This window comes from Schistocerca nitens, chromosome 2 (assembly GCF_023898315.1).
Source record: "Schistocerca nitens isolate TAMUIC-IGC-003100 chromosome 2, iqSchNite1.1, whole genome shotgun sequence".
Lineage (NCBI taxonomy): Eukaryota > Metazoa > Arthropoda > Insecta > Orthoptera > Acrididae > Schistocerca > Schistocerca nitens.
The window spans coordinates 191,249,345-191,270,276 of NC_064615.1; the positions used below are offsets into that span (position 1 = coordinate 191,249,345).

The 20,932-nt window shown below is 40.0% G+C and overlaps 1 protein-coding gene across 1 annotated transcript in view; it reads right to left on the reverse strand.

Moving 5' to 3' along the window:
- The window catches only part of LOC126235878 (uncharacterized), a 201,046-nt gene that overhangs the window by 149,760 nt on the left and 30,354 nt on the right, over positions 1 to 20,932 (reverse strand). The window contains exon 3 of the mRNA XM_049944788.1: positions 8,338 to 8,443. Coding sequence (XP_049800745.1) covers positions 8,338 to 8,437 — 100 coding nt within the window. The 5' untranslated portion in view covers positions 8,438 to 8,443. The remainder of the gene's footprint in view (positions 1 to 8,337; positions 8,444 to 20,932) is intronic.

The window sequence follows — 20,932 nt, forward strand, 5'->3', positions numbered from 1 at the left end:
GCATTGGAAGTGGTTTTATGGATGCAAGAAAGTCAGTACAAGGAATACATGTTGCTAGAGGGTGTATTTTTGAAGTCGTACTGACAATATTATTAAACGAATGATTGCTACTTGTCGTATACTGGATACGTTGAGTTGCAGGCAGACACAACAAAAAGGCTGCTAGAAAATTGAGCTTTTGGCCACCAGGCTTTTTTTTTAATTAGACAAAACACACACACACACACACACACACACACACACACACACACACACACACAGCCTATGATGGGAGAAGCAGTCTGGGTGGTGGCGGTATAGAAGAGGCTGGAGCGGGAAGGAAAAGAGATAGCAGGGTAGGGGTGGGGGATGGTAAAGTGTTGCTTGTGGCAGCACACAGGGACAAGGTGGGGAGAGTATAGGGCAGCTAGGTGTAGTTGGGAGGTGAGACAGAAAATGGGGGTGGGAGCGCGGAACAGGAGAAAAGTAGGAAGATGGTGGGTGCACTGGTGGAATAGAGGGCTGTGCAGTGATGGAGTGGAAACAGGGAAAGGGATGCGTGGGTGAAGGACATAAGTAATAAAGGTTCAGGTCAGAAGGATTATGGTAACATAGGATATACTGCAGGGAGAGTTCCCAGTTGCACAGTTCAGAAAACCTGGTGTTGGTAGGAAGGACCCAGATGGTGCAGGCTGTGAAGAAGTCATTGAAATGAAGAATTTTGTGTCGGGCAGCATGCTCAGCAACTGGGAGGTCCAGCTGTTTCTTGGTCACATTTTGTCAGTGGCCATTCAAGCAGAGAGACAGCTTGTCAGTTGTCATGTCCAATTGAATGCAGCAGAGTGGTTGCAGCTTAACTTGTAGATCACATGATGGTTTTACAGGCAGACTGGCCTTTGATGGGATAGGTGATGCTTGTATCTGGACTGGAGTAGGTGGTGGGAGAATGTATGGGACAGGCCTTGCATCTAGGTCTATTAGAAGAATATGAGCCATGAGGCAAGGGATTAGCAGTAGGTGTTGAGTAGAGACGGGTGAGGATATTGTGTAGCTTCAGTGGGCGGGGTAGGAGGCATGGGAAGAGTAGTGGGTAGGACATTCCCCATTTCAAGGCATGACAATAGGTAGTCATAACCCTGATGGAGAATGTGATTGAGTCCTGTGTGGTACTGAGTTACCAGGGGAATACTCCCCTGTGGCCAGATGGGAACTTTGGAGAGATAAGGCACGGGAGATCTGTTTCTGTACAGAGTTGGGAAGGTAATTATGGTCACAGGCCTCAGTGAGACCCTTGGTACTTTTGGAGGGATTGCTCATCACTACTGATGTGATGGCCACCATTGGCTAGGCTGTACAGAAGGTCTTCTTGGTATGTAATCAGTGGTAATAGTCGAAATGGAGTTATTGCTGGTGGTTTGTAGGCTTGATATGAATGGAGGTACTGATGTAGCCATCTTTGAAGTGGAGTCAACATTGACAAAGTTGGCTTATTGGGTTGAAGAGGACCAAGTAAATTGAATGGGGGAGATAATGTAGAGGTTCTGGAGGAATGTGGATAGGGTGTCCTCACCCTTGACCTAGACCACAAAGATGTCACCCATGATTCTGAACCATCACCCACAAACAAATTTGTGGTAGAGCAATGGGGACCCACATGGAACTATCCTTTTTCAGCATATTAATGGGCCATCTAGAGGAATCCTTCCTAACCACCCAGAATCCCAAATCCCTCACCTGGTTCAGATTCACTGATGACATATTCATGATCTAGATCAAGGGTGCAGACACCCAGTCCACATTCCTCCATAACTTCAACACCTTTTCCCCCACTTAGTTCACTTGGTCCTCCTCACCAAAAAGCCAACTACCCTGGTGCTGACCTCCACATCAAAGATGGCTACATAAGCACATCTGTCTATATCAAACCTAATAACCACCAGCAATACCTCCACTTCCAGAGCTCACCCACTACATATCAAAAAAGTCCCTTGCATACAGCCTAGCCACTTGTAGCTGCCACATGTGTAGTGACAAGCAGTCCCTCTTGACATACACCAAGGTCTCACTGAGACCTTCACATGCTGTAATTACCCTCCCAACCTTAGTAGTAGTAGTAGTAGTAGTAGTACCTTGTACAGAAACAGATCTCCCATGCCTTATTTTTCCAGTCACCTACTACCGCCCAAAGTCCCACCATCCAGCCACAGAGGAGCATTCCCCTGGTGAGTGAGTACCACCCAGGACTGGAGCAACTGAACCACTTTCTCCACCAGGGTTTTGACTATCTCCCATAGTGCTTTGAAATGAGGAATATCCTACCCACTGCATTTCCTGCTCCTCCCAAAGTGGTATTCTGCTGCCCACTGAACCTATACAGTATCCTCCTCCATCCCTACTCAGCCACTACATCCAACCTCTTGTCTCATGACTCATATCCCTGTAACAGATGTGGATGTAAGACCAGTCCCATATATCCTCCCACAACCATCACCTCCTCCAGTCCAGCACCAAGCAGCATCTATTCCCTCAAAGGCAGGCCTACCTGTGAAACCAGACATGTGATCTATAAGCTAATCTGCAACCACTGTGGTGCATTCTACTTGGACATGACAACCAACAACCTGTCTGTCCCCATTAATGGCCACTGACAAACTGTGACCAAGGAACAGCTGGACCATCCAGTTGCTGAGCATGCTGTCCAGCACAATGTTCTTCATTTCAATGACTGCTTCATAGCCTATGACATTTGGTACATTCCTACCAACATCAGATTTTCTGAACTGTAGTAAATCCTGCGCTAAATCCTACATTCTCGTAATGCCCCTGGTCTCAACCTTCATTACTCACTGTCCTTCACCCACACATCCCCTTCCCTGTTCCCACTGCAGCACTAGACAGCCCTGTATTCCACCAATGTACATACAGTCTCTCCTTTCCCATCCCTCTCCTCTCTTCCATGTAACCTCCCAACTGCACTTAGCTGCCCTATACGCTCCCCACTTTGTCCCTATATGCTGGCACAAGCAGCTCTTCACTGTCCTTCACCCCTACCCTGCTTGTCTGTGATTCAGCATCTACACTATGTGATGAGTAGTAACCTATCCTTTTCATAATATTGTCATTATTCCTTCCCGGATTTTCCATAGCTTGAAGTCATACTGGAATGACAGTGATAAACACTGTGAAAGAACAGGGATGCCAGATCACAACAAATATTTATTTATTGAGTGTGATACCCGGTTTCAGCCAAAAGTGACTGTCTTCAGGCATGTATCTTACTGATGATGCATGGAGCTGGTATGCAGAGCTGCTGAATGTTCTGGTTTGTACAGCAGCTCCACATACTTGCTCCACATGTCACCAAGGAGTTGTTGATATAAAGACGGTTACTTTTGACTGAAACTTGTTACCACAGTTAATAAATAAATAGATGTTGCAGTCTGCATGACTGTTTTGTTATAATACCAGAAAACACAAAATTAACAATACAGATAATTTTTGCCAATCCTTTGTTACAAACATGAAATATGCAATCTCCAAGTTAAGCATAAAGTGAAAAACTAACCAGTAATTTTGCATAGAGCATAATTTAATCATTGACAATGCATGGTTTAAGAATCATGAAAGAAGACTGTATACATGGGAGAGACTTGGAGGCACTGGGAGGTCTCATATTGATTATATAATGGCAAGACAGGGATTTCAGAACCAGATTTTAAACAGCAAGACATTTCTAGGGGAAGGTGTGAATGCTGTCCACAATTTATTGTTGTGAACTGTAGATTAAAACTGAAGAAACTGCAGAAAGGTAGGAACTTACGGAGGTAGGATCTGGATAAGTTCAAAGAACCAGAGGTTGTTAAGAGTTTCAAAAGGAGCATTAGTCAATGACTGACTAGAACTGGGGAAAGGAACATAGTAGAAGATAGACAGGTAGCTTTGAGAGATGAACTGATGAATGCATCAGAGAATCAAATAGGTAAAAAGACAAGGCTTAGTAGAAATCCTTGGCTAACACAGGACATATTGAATTTAATTGATGAAAGGGGGAAAATATAAAAATGTAACAAATAAAGTGCACAAAAAGGAATACAAACGCCTAAAAAATAAGATTAACAAAAAGTGCAAACTGGCTAAACAGGAGTGGGTAGAAGACAAATTTAAGGATTTAGAAGCATATTTCACTAGGCAAAAAATAAATACTGCCTATAGGAAAACTGAAGAGGCCTTTGAAGAAAAGAGAAGTGGCTGTATGAATATCAAGAGCTCAGATGGAAAACTGCTCCTAAGCAAAGAAGGAAAGCTGGAAGGTGGAAGGGGTATATAGAAGGCCTATACTAGGAAGATGAACTTGAAGGAAACATCATAGAAATGGTAGAGGATGTACCGGGTGATCAAAACGTCAGTATCAATTTGAAAACTTAATAAACCACAGAATAATGTAGATATAGAGGTAAAAATTGACACACATGCTTGGAATGACATGGGGTTTTATTAGAAAAAAAAAAGTATTGCTATATGCATGAAAGATCTCTTGTGCGCGTCGTTTGGTGATGATCGTGTGCTCAGCTGCCACTTTCATCATGCTTGGCCTCCCAGGTCCCCAGACCAGAGTCCGTGTGATTATTGGCTTTGGGTTTACCTGAAGTGGCAAGTGTATCGTGGACTGACCGACATCTCTAGGGATGCTGAAAGACAACATCCGATGCCAATGCCTTACCGTAACTCCGGACATGGTTTACAGTGGTGTTCACAACATTATTCTTCGACTACAGCTATTGTTGAGGAATGATGGTCGACATATTGAGCATTTCCTGTAAAGAACATCACTTTTGCTTTGTCTTACTTTGTTGTGCTAATTATTGCTATTCTGATCAGATGAAGGGCCATCTGTAGGACATTTTTTGAATGTTTGTATTTTTTTGGTTCTAATAAAACCCCACATCATTCCAAGCATGTGTGTCAACCTTTCTATCTACATTATTCTGTGATTTATTCAGTTTTAAAATTTATACTGACTTTTTGATCACCCGCTATATGAAGATTAGATGGGAGATATCATACTGTGAAAAGAATTTCACAACCACTGAAAGACCTAAGTCAAAACAAGGCTCCATGAGTTGACGACATTCTGTCAGAACTTCTGACAGCCTTGAGAGAGCCAGCCATGACAATGCTTTTCCATCTAGAGTGCAATGTGTATGGGCCAGGAAAAATATGATCAGACTTTAAAATGGATGCAATAATTCCAATCCCAATTCCAATCCCAAAGGAAGCAGGTGCTGACAAGTATGAGTGTCACAGAACTGTCAGTTTAGTAAGCCATGGTTGCCAAATACTAACATGAATTATTTATGAAAGAATGTAAAAATTGGTAGAAGCTGGCCTCAGGAAAGATCAGTTTGGATTCCAGAAAAATGTAGCAGCATGCGAGGTAGTTAAGGAAAGGCAAAATTACACTTATAGCTTTTGTAGCTTCCAACTTCTTTTCACAGTATGATATCTCCCATCTCATCTTCATATACCGGGTGATCAAAAAGTCAGTATAAATTTGAAAACTGAATAAATCACGGAATAATGTAGATAGAAAGGTACAAATACATTTTTGCAATTAGTGCTAAGCTGTATATTTTTCATAACTAATAAAAGGGTTCGAAAATAATGTTTGTATTTCCACAAGTGTCTGTGAAAACCACCAATCCTGACCATCATGCTCATATCAAACGTTTATTCTTTTTCCATAAAAAAATCACAGTTTTCATTCATTGATTCTTATAATTTGATGAATTATCAAGTCACCCATCATTTTTGCAGTATGTCCTACAACAAACCACCACCTTTCACTAAATTCAGCTATTACATTTTCTGTTTAAAACAGTGTTTATTTCTACATATGAATTAATATTTTTTTTCATTTTTGATTATAGTTTACTTTTTAAAATGTGAACAACAAGGTGTCATCTTCTTTACCTTTCTACCAACAACTGCTGGACAATCGCATCATGTAACTATTGTACTCTTAAGAATTGTTTGCAGTAATAAGGAATTTTCAGTTATGTTTCATTTGAATGTACTATATAAAACCCTATGATCCACTAAATGATGAAACCTTTTATATATTTTTCAGCCAAATAAATTAGTTGAAAGTGGTCAGTTTGGTAATGCAATGATCGCACAGCATTGTTTCCAAGTTACAACATAAATCATACAAATCTACTGCCCACATTTTTAACGAAGTCCAATTATCATTGCTATTTTTCTGCAAAGCTCACTTTTTGCATTGGAGGTAACAGTTACATGGTCAGCTGTCACCAAATCCACTATTTCTCCAATAACAATCTTGGGCTATAAAGAGTCACAACATACTAATTGAAAATGTTTCATGGCACCACAGACACACTTGCTCTGTATCATTTAATTTATTGTTTTTTTCTTGTCAGCTATGTAATGCTACCCCTCCATCTTTCCTTTTTTTTAATTTGTAGCATTACACTGGAGACCATGAGAAGACTGTATCTGATGCGCATCCTTGTGTGAGAAGTTGTTATGATCATGTTGTTACATATTTTGTTTAATTGTTTCATGAACCATGTTTACAATGAATGTGAACCAAAGCATTGAGAAAACCAGAAAGAACTAAAATATTGCATAAAGAGAAAAGGTTTGATGGCACCACAGATAAACTATATCATTAAAATTATTGTTCTTTTCTTGTTGGCTTTTTTTACTAAATCTGTAGTGTTACAGTCCTTCAGGCTTCATTGGAAATCACTATCTGACAAAAAGATCAACTTTAAAATCTCTACGGGCAATAATTCTCCAGTTAATTCTGTATAATTGCATTTACAATCGAACCACTCTACGAAACTGAAATTATAAATTGTAAGTACTACTAGCTTGTGTGCTTCCAAATAATTACTATAGCAGAGCATTAACAGACTGTTCAACACAATATTCAGTACCTGCAGGTCTGTTGCACAACTATAGTTATTTGTATGTAGCCACTCCCCTATCTTCTAACCATTGTACATTAATACTATATCAAACTATGCATGAGTAAACACTTTGCTGACAATTTGGGCATTCAACAGTGAGATTATCAGAGCAAACACTTCATAAACAGTTATAAAATTTTAAAATTTATTCCTGTTAATGTTTGGTGACTAGTTACAAAGTGTTAACTTATTTATAATTTTAAAATGTAGTTATGGAAGAAGTCTATGTATATATGTTTATGTGTAAAAATATCACTATTAGAATGAATCCATCGATATGTATCTGCCCAGAATGAATCTTCTCTCTACACTGATTTGAAACTTCCTAGCAGATTAAAATTGTCTGCTAGAGGAAGCTGTTTCATGGGATAAGCTATAGATGGGGAAAATACCTAAAGGCTAGATCCATACTTGTAACAAGTAGGTATGAGGCATTGCCTCCTGCCAATAATGAGATAGTGCCAGTGGAATATATCTCTACTGCTTGAGCAGTGACCTATTCTTCATCAAGGTCTGGGCAGACATTAGTTGTAGGCAGCTCAAGCATTAGGATTATGATGGCTGCCCTGCCACACTCATCTCAGTACTGTTCACACAGTAATGAAGTATTCACCTCACATTTCCCAAAATTAGATAGTGAATGTCAGCTGCTAAAGGACAGTGTATATGTCATACATAATGGGCATATGGACTTCCTAGAACATGATCATAACCAACTATCAAGTGCCTGAGTTAACAGTGTGATTGTATGCTTCTGATACTTATTATCAGTCAAGTCATATAGACACACACTTATGACTGCAATGCACACACTCTTATGACTGCAATGCAGCTGAGGCATACATTATAGTAAAAATTACTTTCTGAATACCCTTTGTGTATGGGTAAAGGTAAAGCTGACATCAGTCTGAAGGTTGATTTTAGCTCCACAGTGGTTTACTAGGCATAATACTTTTAGAGGTAGTGTGCTCCTACCTTCTGCCTCTATTTTGATTGACTTATCCAGCCAGTTACAGGGGAGCCATAGAGTAATGTGGACACCAAACCACTGTGTATCTTGGAATTTTTCACGTTATCAACTCATTTAAAGAGATGATAGAAGCAGTAAATGAGAGAAAAAATCCTGGGATTGAATGAAGATGAAACCCCTTACCACTGAACCTGTTTGTAATCTGGCATTTAACACACTAAGCAACAAAACAACACCCTCTTTGCTTGCAGTCATATTTATTTAGTTCAAGTTTCCTTTTCAATGTCATTTCCTAAATATATTTAAAGACATAAAAGTAATCAATAAATAAATGCAATGAAAGGAAACTACATTTGTTTCTGGATTGAGCTAGAATATCATTATAGTACTTACATTTTCCTTCCCGTGAGTTTGTTATTTCATCAGCAATGACTGTAGCATCCCATACAGTAATGCAAGCAAAAAGGGCCAATGCTTGGATCAATACCATCATGAAATCCTAAAAGAAGATAAGTATCATCAGCTTACACTCAAAAACCAGTCAGTATTAGTAGTCTCACCCCACCATCTCATAACAACTGGTTTATCCAATATCAATTTGTACAATGTACAAAAAAGATGAGACAGGTCAATAAAACACTATCACCATTTAAGGTTTGGATGATGATAAAATATGAAACCAGGAATACATATGGAAAGTTATGGTGGATTTAAAGAATAAAAGTTGGAACTTACTGAAGAGTAGTTATGCTGTGTCATCAAAAAGCACATAAGCAAGACTGAGAACTTCACTAGCATTTGGAAATTCCTTATTCAGAGCTTTACAGTACATATATACACACACAAATATCATCAATCACCATCTGCTTAAGGAACTGACTTTGTAGAGCTGTGTGAGGATACTGATACAGTCATTCCGTGTGCTGCTAAAGGTAATGCTACCATCCTTTTGCCTCAGGAAGTCTACAAGGACAAGATATGTGGTCTACTTAGTTCTGGTGCATACTAGAAGATTAACAAAGATCCTACTAACAAGGTGACAATAAGGACTGCTGCCTTGCTGAACTCTACATCACTACCGAAAGAAGTCATAAGAATTTTAAAAGTACAAGGTGCAGTACCACCTAAAGTTCACAAGATGGGTAAGGATAAGCGTCTAGAGGACTCATCTATGAGACCTATAACGAGCACTATCGGCTCACCAACATATTTTTCTGCCAAATATTTAGCTTCCTTATTAAAACCATTGGTAGGAAAATATAGTCAACACATTCGTAATTCTATGGACTTTATTCAGAGATTTAGCAATGTCAGGTTAAATAGTGTGGATGTGCTTTTTAGTTTTGACGTGGTATCATTATACACCAAGGAACCTTTAAAGGACTCTTTATCTCTTATTGGCCAACATTTTGATAAGAACATTACGGCCTTATTTGAACATGTACTTTTATTATCATACTTCCAGTTTATGGTTAATTTTATGAGCAAATTGATGGTATTGCCATGGGAAGTCCCCTTTCCCCTCTGGTAGTTAATTTATTCATGGAAGACTTTGAGGACAAGGCACTGGACTCGGCAAGTTTTAAACCAACAGTCTTCAGGAGGTACGTGGATGACACATTCGTGGTATGGCCCCATGGGATGGATGAATTACATCAATTTCTTGAGCATTTGAATTCCATCCATGGTAGCATTAAATTTACTAAGGAAATAGAAAAAGACGGCTGCCTCCCCTTTTTGGATGTTGTCAGTCGCCATAAGGTGATGGTACATTAGGACATGCCATACAATGGAATCCAACACACACAAATCTATATCTTCATGCCAATAGCTGCCATCACCCTTCGCAGACCATAGGTGTCCTTAAGAGCTTAGTGCATTGGGCGCACTGTATATCCGATAAAGACAATTTGTAAGAAGAGCTCACATACCTCAAGAGCATTTTTAAATCAAATGGATTTGCTCCACAACAAATTCGTAGAGCATTTGATGCAAAACCTAAAATGCAGGTATGTGATGGGGAAGAAGATAGTAATTCCTTCAGATCTAGTGCATTTTTGCCCTATGTGGGTGTTCTTTCCTCAAAGATAGGCCATATTCTTGAGAAACACTGTGTTAAGGTGATCTTCTGCCCCCCCCCCCCCCCCCCACAAAGATTGCAGCCTTACTCGGCTCTGTGAAGGACGATTTACAGCTTCGTAAAGCTGATGTGTATCAGATTCCTTGTGGAAGTCGTACATACGTCAAACAACATGCACCGTTCATGAGAGGTGTGTGGAGCATTGAAGATACACATGATTATTGCAGCTAGACAAGTCAGCTGTGGCTGAACATTGTATTGATACAGGGCATTCCATGAATTACAGTGATGTGAAGATTTTAACATCCACCTCTTCTTTTTGGGAATCTGTCTTCAAGGAAGCTATAGAGATTAGATTAGCCAATAATTTAATAAATAGAGATAATGGTTTTAATTTGCACAAAGCATGGAATCCGGCTCTTGGGGTTATTAAACTGAAGAGAAGTCGTCATGGTGTCACCACCACAGATCATACATTGATAAGAGAATTGAATGTCTGTATGCCTTTGCCACAGGCGGCGCATGTGTAATGCGCAGTATCGCCGCGGTGGAGCATATAAGGCCATGCTTGGCATCTTGTGGTCAGTCTTGTGACTCACTCTGAGGATGGCCGGACGATATGCAGCCGAAATATCAGTGGAGGAAATTTTATTTGCACACCTGAATGCCCAAAATTTAATGGACTAGCTAGATGAAAGGCTTATTTGTGTTCACCACAGTATAGTAGCAGTTGTTATTGTTACAGAATCCTCAATATGCTGGTAGCTTCCACACTCTGTGTGAACAACTCCAATGTCCAAAAACTGATTCTTATATGGACAGCAAACAAACAAATAAACATGTGCTATCTGAAGGTTCATTGCCTACCATCTCTTGAAATCTTACTTTTTTGACATTGTGCTGCTTGATGATATTAGACCTATTCAGTGTAAACTTAGAGATTTGAACCTTTATGGCTCTCAGTGATCCAAAGTTACTCTCATCCATGTCAGCTGTGCTACAAAACAGATATGTGTGCAATTAGTTCCTCACAGAGTATATCCTGTCTTTCTCAATATAGATGAATAGTAATAAACAGCTGTTCACAAGTTTCACCCTTGGTTAATTACTGTTGTCTCCCATACAGACTGCCAATTAAAATCATTGGTGGTATTGACTGTTATGGGTGGCTATTATCGTTATGAGTTAATTAGCAAATTTTTCATATAACATCTTGTGTCCAGTTTTGAACAAAGGCACATCACACAGTATTTTTACTTTCAGTTCAGGAACATCTAGTATATTGTATACAGCATGCACTGACTCCCCTCACCTCCCCCTCTTTCTCACCTTATTTCACAAAAAGAGCTGCTTACTAGAATTAGTTAATAGTTTCAAGGTGTACATGAGAATATGATACAAGCTATAGTGTAAGAAACATCTTCATAATTGGAAGTCATAAGTATAATTAGATTACCTAGAAACTGTGCTAATAAACAAGTACCAGTAATTTCAAACTTTGTTATAATTGTTCATATGTAAACATGTACCCAGTTACTGACATTCGGAAAAAGTAGAAAAAAATGGGGAGATAAATAATTGTAGTATCCATATAGCTAATTCTGGAAATATTTTAGCAACTTGGGCACTCATTTAGTTTCAGAGTAATCAGCATTTTTATCTAAAACATTGTTACAGAAGCAGAATCCTGTATTATGGCAAACTACTCAGCATAAGCCAATAGAAATTATTGCTTTATCTAAAAGTTCTCCGTCAGACAAATCTTATTCCACTACTGAGTTATTCAGAAACAGGGATCTTTAATTGTAACTTGCAAAAAGACAGTGGACAACAATATCTGAAACTAGTTTTAATTTTGCAGTCTTATAGAATAGAAGCTGCTAGAAACCATTTTGGTCAGTCTGCAGAAGGGTGTGACGTGAGCAAGATCTGTGCCCGAAAATTATCACACAGTGTACACAGGCAAGTTATCACAAATCATGTCATTAGATGGTGCCAAATTCTTACTGAACCCTGTGTCTGAGAGCTTGTACAGTGATTGTTTTTCAGTGATTGACTGAGCTTGCAATTAATCTCAAGAACTGTATCAAACTTTAATAATGCATTCTGCAAACTGTGATAACAGTACTGAACTCTGAAATGTTACAACAATGAAAACAATCAATTTTTGTCCATATACTGTAACTATAACGATAAAAAAATCTACTCAACAAGTGGAGGCAGAAAACACACATAAAAGAAGGTTATAATTAGGCCCAATTATAATCTCCTTTTATGTTTGTGTTCTGCCATCCATTGGTGAGTAGATTTTTTATGCATCCGATTACATTATATGAACTCTGAACTGTGTTATTCGTAAATGATATATATTGTGCACATCATTTTTCATTTTGTTAAAACTACGTACTTGGAAGGACAGTGTAATTAAGCAACATGTTGTGATTTACTTGCCAAATGTAAAATTTGGGTCACTTCAGTGTTAGGTGACTGCACTTGAACAGTCTCATTACAGGAAATCAGTTGAATACGGATGTGACTAGCTATTTATCTGTGTATAAATTATAATAGATGAGACTCATTTTGGCAACACACTGTAGGTTATCTCACATCAAATTGCAGTTAAAGTATTTGAACTGAAAATCTGGTGTGGAAAACACCATTTAAAATAGCCTAATTGAGACAATCACTTTTCAGCCAGATTCGAAGGAGTCACAGCTACCAAGTGCATATCTGCACAGAAAAACATGGGTACACTTCAAAGGCCCCCCTGATTTTTCTCTGTTCCTAAAACTGAAAAGAAGTGTGAAAGGGTGATGTCCTACCAACTCTGTCAAAATAAATATAGCATTGCTGCAGGAGCCAAACACCACACAGAAATCTGCATTACAGAAGTAGTTTGAAGATTAGAAATAGTATTGCCGATGGAATGTAACAATATAGGCATTCATCAACAATAGACGTAGACACACACACACACACACACACACACACACACACAAATATGCAACTCGTGCACACAACAGCAGTTCCACATCATAACAATAAAATAATCGTAAAAATGATCTATGGAACATGACATAACTAAACTAAACTTTCAGACAACTGAAACCATACTGCGAGCAGCAGCACCAGTGCGTGATGGGATTGGTGACTAGGTGGGGATGAGGAGGAGGCTGAGGCCGGGAGGGAGAGGGATAGTATGGTGGGGGTGACAGACAGTGAAGTGCTGTAGGTTAGACGGTGGGCAGGGGAGAGGTGGGGAGGGGGAGGGGGTGGGGAGGAAGTAGCAGAAAAGGAGAGAAGTAAAAAGACTGAGTGTGATGGTCAAATGACGGCTGTGTAGTGCTTGAATGGGAATATGGAATGGGCTGTATGGGTGAGGACAGTGACTAACGAAGGTTGAGGACAGGAGGGTTAGAGGAACGTAGCACGTATTGCAGGGAGAGATCCCACCTGTGCAGTTCAGAAAAGCTGGTGTTGGTGAGAAGGATCCACAGGGCACAGGCTGTGAAGCTGTCACTGAAATGAAGGATATCATGTTTGGCAGCATGATCAGGGACAGGGTGGTCCACTTTTTTCTTGGCCACCGTTTGTCAGTGGCCATTCATGCAGACAGATAGCTTGTTTGTCATCCCCACATAGAATGCAGCACAGTGGTTGCAGCTTACCTTGTAGATTACATGACTGGTTTCACAGGTAACCCTGCCTTTGATAGGATAGGTGATGTTTGTGACCAGACTAGATTAAGTGGTGGTGGGAGGATGTATGGGGCAGGTCTTGCATATATGTCTATTACAGGATATGAGCCATGAGGTAAGTGGATGGGAGCAGAGGCTGTGTAAGGATGGACTAGTATATTGTGTAGGTTTGGTGGACAGCGGAATACCACTGTGGAATTGGTGGAATGATAGTGAGCAGGACATTTCTCATTTCAGGGCATGACAAAAGATAGACAAAAAACCTGGTGGAGAATGTAATTCAGTTTCTCCAGTCCTGGGTCATACTGAGTTACGAGGGGGAAAGCTCCTCTGTGGCCAAACAGTGGGACTTGAGAGGTGGCGGGAGATTGGAAACATAAGGCATGGAAGATTTGTTTTTGTACAAGGTTGGTCTGTGAAGGCTTCAGTGAGACCTTTGGTATATTTCAAGAGGGACCACTGATGACTGCAGATGCGATGACCACAGGCAACTAGGCTGTATGGAAGGGACTTCTTGGTACGGAACGTGTGGCAGCTGTCGAAGAGGAGGTATTGATGGTGGTTAGTAGGTTTTATATGGACAGAGGTACTGATGTAGCCATCTTGGAGACGGAGGTCAAGATCTAGGAAGGTGGCTTGTTGGGTTGAATAGGACCAGTGAAGCAAATGGGGGAGAAGTTGTTGAGGTTCTGGAGGAATGGGGATAGGGTGTCCTCACCCTTGATCCAGATCGCAAAGGTGTCATCAATGAATCTGACCCAGGTGAGGGGACTAGGATTCTGGATTTTTAGGAAGGATTCCTCTAGATGGCCCATGAATAGGTTGGCATGGGATGGTGCCATGTGGGTGCCCATAGCCCTATACTGGATTTGTGTGCAGGTAATGCCTTCAAAGGAGGAGTAATTGTAGGTGAGGATATAGTTCGTCGTGGTGGCTAGGAAGGAGGTTGTTGATTAGGAATCCGTCAGGCATTAGGAAAGGTAGTGTTCAATAGTGGTAAGGCCATGGGTATTAGAAATGTTAGTGTAAAGGGAGGTGGCATCAACAGTGACAAGAAGGATACCATGTGGTAAAGAGACAGGAACTGTGGAGAGTCAGTGGAGGAAATGGTTGGTAACTTTCATATAGGAGGGTAGGTCCCTGGTAACAGGTATAAGACATTGGTCTATGAGGGCAGAGACTCTCTCAGTGGGTGGCACAGTAACCAGCCACAATGGGACATCCTGGGAGGTTAGGTTTATGTACTTTATGAAACATGGAGAAGGTAATCATGCGGGGAGTGGTAGGGGTGAGTAGAGAGATGCACTCCGGGGAGAGGTTCTGGGATGGACCTAAGGATCTGAGTAGTGACTGGAGATCTTCCTGGATTTATGGAATGGAGTCACTGTGGCAAGCTTTGCAGGTGGAAGTATCTGACAGCTGGCAGAGTCCTTCTGCCAGGTAATCCTTGTGGTTCAAAACAACAGTGGTGGAGCCTTTATCCACAGGTAGGATAATAAGGTCGGGATCAGTTTTTAGATGGTGGACTGTGGTTCTTTCTGCAGATGTAAGGTTAGTTTGCATGTTGAGGGATTTGGGGAATGATGGTGAGGCAAGGTTCAAGGTTAAGAAATTCTGGAAAGTTAACAAGGGGTGATTTGGGGTTAGTGGGGGTGTATCACAGTTGGATGGAGGAGTGAACTGAGTTAGGCAGGGTTCAATATTGCTCTCTGGTTGAGTCTGATTGGTAGGATTAGTGGCAAAAAAGTTTTCCACTGTAGGGACCAGGAGAAGGAGAGAAGATCTTTAACAAGTCCTGCATAACTGAATTTGGGAGTGTGGCAAAAGGTGAGGCCTTTGGAATAGACTGATATTCCTGTGGGGCTTAGGATTCTGGAGGAAAGGTTCATGACTGTGTTAGGGGTCTGCTTAGGTTCTGGATTCTGTGTGGTGGGGGAGGAGAGCGGGGGGGGGGGGGGATTTTGGGGATGGGGTAAGTGTAGCAGGTCTGCAAGACAGGGTTATTTGGGTATGAAGGGACATGGGTGAGGATTGGACGTGGTTGTAGAGGTGGAGGACAGTGGTACTCCAAGGCAGGAGTAGTAAGTGAGCAGGATGGAGAGCTTTTTGAGGTGGCATTATGCATGTTGCTCAAGTTCCTGTGGGGCAAGGGTTTCAGTGTATGTTATGGGCTCCATGAATTTGGGACTGCATAGCAGAAGAATTTTGTGGATGGAGAGAAGGTATCGATCAGAAGGAGGTTTGGGTTTGGCTGATGTGGCTTTGCAGGAGTATGTCGGTGAGCGCTAAGGATTGGTGGAATCTGAACAGGTGAAGGTCATTGTGGGAGGAGGGGTGGCAGCCAGAAATTGTAATTTGATGGTAAGTCCATTTGGGGGGATTCCATGAGCAAAGCAACAATGCAGGAACACTATGTGGAACTGGGATCTGACCATGGATAAGGAAACTTTTCTGTATTGACACAGATGGAAGGAGCAAGGATCCATGGCATTGGAAAATTACGTGATTTTTCAACCACTATGGACCATTGCTCCTCACATATGTGTCAATGCAGAAAAGTTTCCTTATCCCTAGCCAGATCCCAGTCCCATATACTGTTTCTACATGGTTGCTTGGCTCATGGAATCCCCCAAAAGGGACTTATCATCAAATTACCATATCTGGCTGTTAAACACTACTAATCCAAACATAACAGATCAAGTTATTAATTCCAAAAAAGGCAATGGGCACAAAAATGAACCAACAATTGCCAAATGTAATAATAAACTAGAGATTACTAGTGTTGATTTAAAAGATAAAGTAGATAAGCAGGTCTGCCAAAATGGAGGAGGAGTTTATAAAAAAAGAGGATTAATAAAAATGGTGGGTTCCCGGAAGAGTTCATACAGAAATTCCACCTAGCAGGTGGAATGAACTTATCAAAATAATTTCCAATATTTAGACTGGAAGATGCTGCTCATTCTACTCATTTTTAAGGTTGTTTTCTAAATCCCTGTCTAAGTGGAGGGATGATTCCAAGGAAGTTTATGTTAACCTAAGTTATTTGGAAGGAGATCATCCACAACAGAACCAGTCAGAATGAACAATGAAGAAAACTGGAAGATTCTTTCACACATATTGTTCTGCTTGGCATGCTGTCTAAGTTCAGATGATCCCAGAATTTCAGGTTATTCTTAAGGAATTATTTCACTTATCAGTGACACATTCACAGATTTAAGTGATAAATAGGAGGTTTATTGGAGAACCTTCACTAAAATTCTTCACTTGGTCAGATGGTCAAAAAATGAATGCTGGCTTTATAAAAGAGAAGGTAGAAAACCAATTAAGGTGGCAGACCCAACAGTCCAAGTGGGAACATAATCGTAAGGCAATCACATCAAACTTTCACATAGATGATATGGTGTTAGTAAAAGCTTTTCATCTAAGCTCCCACGTAAAGAAAGAGCCAAGCAAATTCTTTCACTGTTACGGAGGTCCATTTAAAATAATAGGTATTACACATCCTAGGCAGTGTTTCTGGTAAATCCATCAAATGACAAAGAAAAGGGGTTGTAAAACACAGTCATGATAAAAAGATATGTGAGCAAGAGCAAATGCCTAAGGGAAGTCTATGATTTGTAAGGACTATGTGGAGCTACATCCACAATGCACTCAGCTATTTGTTACACTATTTCCTATTCATATTTCCCAGTGACATTCTCTTCCTTTCTTTATTATCTCATTTTAAAGTTATATTTTCTTCAGCTATCCTATATCCAATAGTTATGTAATGAGACATGAGCTACTGTTACACAAACAGTTAAGTAGTTAACTGTTCTCTCTCATAGACATTTCTGCCACTATGTACATAAAGTAATGTTACAGTAATCATATAGCCATTACTGCCTCTCTCTTGCAGGCATGTGGGTTTTAAGGGAGAGGGTAAGGAGTCATTCCAATCCCGGGAGTGGAAAGACTTACCTTAGGGGGAAAAAAGGTCAGGTATACACTCGCACACACGCACATATCCATCCACACATATACAGACACAATCAGACATATTTATGTCTTTAAATATGTCTGATTGTGTCTGTGTATGTGTGGATGGATATGTGCGTGTGTGCGAGTGTATACCTGTCCTTTTTTCCCCCTAAGGTAAGTCTTTCCGCTCCCGGGATTGGAATGACTCCTTACCCTCTCCCTTAAAACCCACATCCTTTCGTCTTTCCCTCTCCTTCCCCTCTTTCCTGATGAGGCAACAGTTTGTTGCGAAAGCTTGAATTTTGTGTGTGTGTTTGTGTTTGTTTGTGTGTCTATCGACCTGCCAGCGCTTTCGTTCGGTAAGTCACATCATCTTTGTTTTTACATATATTTTTCCCACGTGGAATGTTTCCCTCTATTATATTGATATAAGTGGTGGTTAACATAGAAATGCATGGAGTGCAATACAAAGATGGCTACATATATCTTGTTTTCAGGGAAAAATAAGTGAAATGATATGAATAAACAATGCTGATTACATTACACCGACACTATTTTTCCCAAGCATCCCTACCATGTTTCATATTCCCTGTTTCGTATTGTTTTCAGGTAAAAATAAGGGAATGATATGAATAAACAATGCTGATTGCATAGCACTGACACTATTTATCCCAAGCATTCCTACCATGTTTCCTGATTTAAATATGAGTAAATTATTTTTTAGTGTGAACAGAACACAGGGCGATTCAAATTGTGAATTATGAATTTTGTGAATTGTGTTTTATTCATCTCATGACGTACATTTGCAATCCATGTGGTTTGCATACAGGAGACATGTCAAAAATTTATAACACAGTTACAATGGTTTTTATATTAATAAATAATAGCATTAAAATAAATAATAACACTATAAGGATATTTCTTGGAATATGTAACACAAATGATTCTTAATCTGTTATGAATAAGGATGTTTTTGTTCCAAATTTAGTTTTTAGTAAATTACTTCAAAACTATTAGAGGTAGCTTAATGAAGACCCTTAGTTAATGTTTTTATATCCAACTGAACCTACATACCAATTCTCATCTTTCTGAGTCTAATATTTAGTGCCTTCAATTTTTCTTAAAAATGCCGATTTTGACCAAAATATTGCACTGGTCAAGTTGAGACTGGTAATAGCTGACTGTGGCATACATTCGCACATTCTGAACAATGTTTAGTTTTCTAGCTGGATTATTTAACACCACAAATTTCTTTTAAAACAATGTATTTATCAAATCATATTCATCTGATCATTCTGAGATTTAACAACTTTAACATTAATATACTAAGGCATACAGTGACATAGTTTGGAAAAATTACTTTAATTTTTAATTTCATCCTTAGATTATGGTGCAATACTTTGTGTGCTACACACAGGTGCATTAGGATGACATGGCGCTAGTAGCAATGAACTAGGGTAAGTCCTGGCACACTCGCTCGCCCCTTTATCTCTCAAATGATACATCACTTGTTTTGCCACCCCCCACCCAAAGATTCTTCCCTGGGAGGTGTTTCACAAAGGGGCTGGAGGATGATCTTTGCTAACCTTAAAAAATGATTTCACATCTGGCTTCACCTCCACAGGTCCCAAAAATTGGTCCAAACACTCTACATTGACAGCCTAAAGAGGGTGGCAACACAAATAGTAACCTCCAGTCAGATAACAATCTAAACTTCTAAGGAAACTACGGTTGATGAGCCATAACTCTTATGTGCCCTACATTGTATACTAATAACACAGGTAACTAGGTAGATTTACTACTTAATCTAAGTTAAGCAAACATACCTTGCAAAATTCAGTCATCATAATGCTTAACCAATTGCAAATGTATAAATATTCCTAGTACAAAACTGTTTCCAAACCAGGTTTCTACTGAAAGGTAACAGCTCATTTTTCATATGATTTTGAAGCTAATTTGGATTGCATGGTTAACTCTTATGTCATATAAGTAATTTTGTCTTTGGAGCTCTATAAAGCAACTTTATAGAACTTCATGTCAAAGTACTCAGTAATATTACTTCCACCCATTGGTAGAAACATGTATTGTCAATTTGTTTGGTTGCAGTTAGGGCTCTTCATTTACAGACAATCAAGTAACAGAAGAGATACCAAATATACTGTAATTATAATGTCTGAAACCCGTAACAACTCAATTTACCATAGTGTCAGCTTGCTATGCTATTGGCTAATGTAACAACATCTAATTACCTCATATGTACTGTAACTCATAAAATGAAACAAGATTAACAGTGCAAATAAAATATGTATTTGGTCTGCTGTATTATGCATGATTATTAAAAAAAAAGAGTTTACAAACCAACATGGCACATCGGACATACCACAAGGATAGTAATCACAAGGAAACAAGTGGTCACAAAGCCCATCTGGGGCTAATAAACGCCATTGCATCTTTTTAGTCATGTGCTACAAATGGACACCCACCACAGGAGGTGCTCAAAGTTTTGTCCAGATGCATTGAGACATGCCCAACATCAATGCTGCATTGAATGACACACCCTCTCAAAGATACTTAGTATATGTCAAAAACATCCTGCTGCTGCAACAATCGTGCTCATTAGATCCTCCAGTGATGTGACAAGTATTTCATATGTAAGGCCCGTCAGATGCCCTCACAAAAAAAAATCGGTTGGATACAGATTGGGTGACTGAGGTGACCATGTGACTGGCCCACCGCGACCAATCCAGTGGCTGGGACACATTGTCTGCAGATGTGTATTCACTTGTCTGCTGAAATGCATGGGGGGCTGAAATTGAATGTTGTGATAAATAGGCATGAGAACATCATTCAGCATGTCTGACAGAATCTTTCACAGAATGTTTGATATGTGCGACCATCAAGTCGGTCCAAGAGAATGTACAGCCCATTAAACAGTCTCAGATGAGCCAAGCCCACATGTTAAGGGGAAATTTGAATGGTGTGGCATGGGTACATGTATCATGTGGGTTCACATCCACCCATGTCTGCCAGTTGTGAACATTCATCACATGCTCGAGTGAGAACACAGCCTCACTGGTGAAGAGGACACTCGCTGTGAAGCTTTGGTCTGCAGCAGATTCCTGCAGAAACCACTGCACAAACACCTTGCACTTGTTGTAGTCCCCTAATTGCAATGCCTAGACACATTGGATATGAAACGTATGAAACCTTTCATCGTGTACAATGTGCCAGATGGAGGATTGTGGTTATT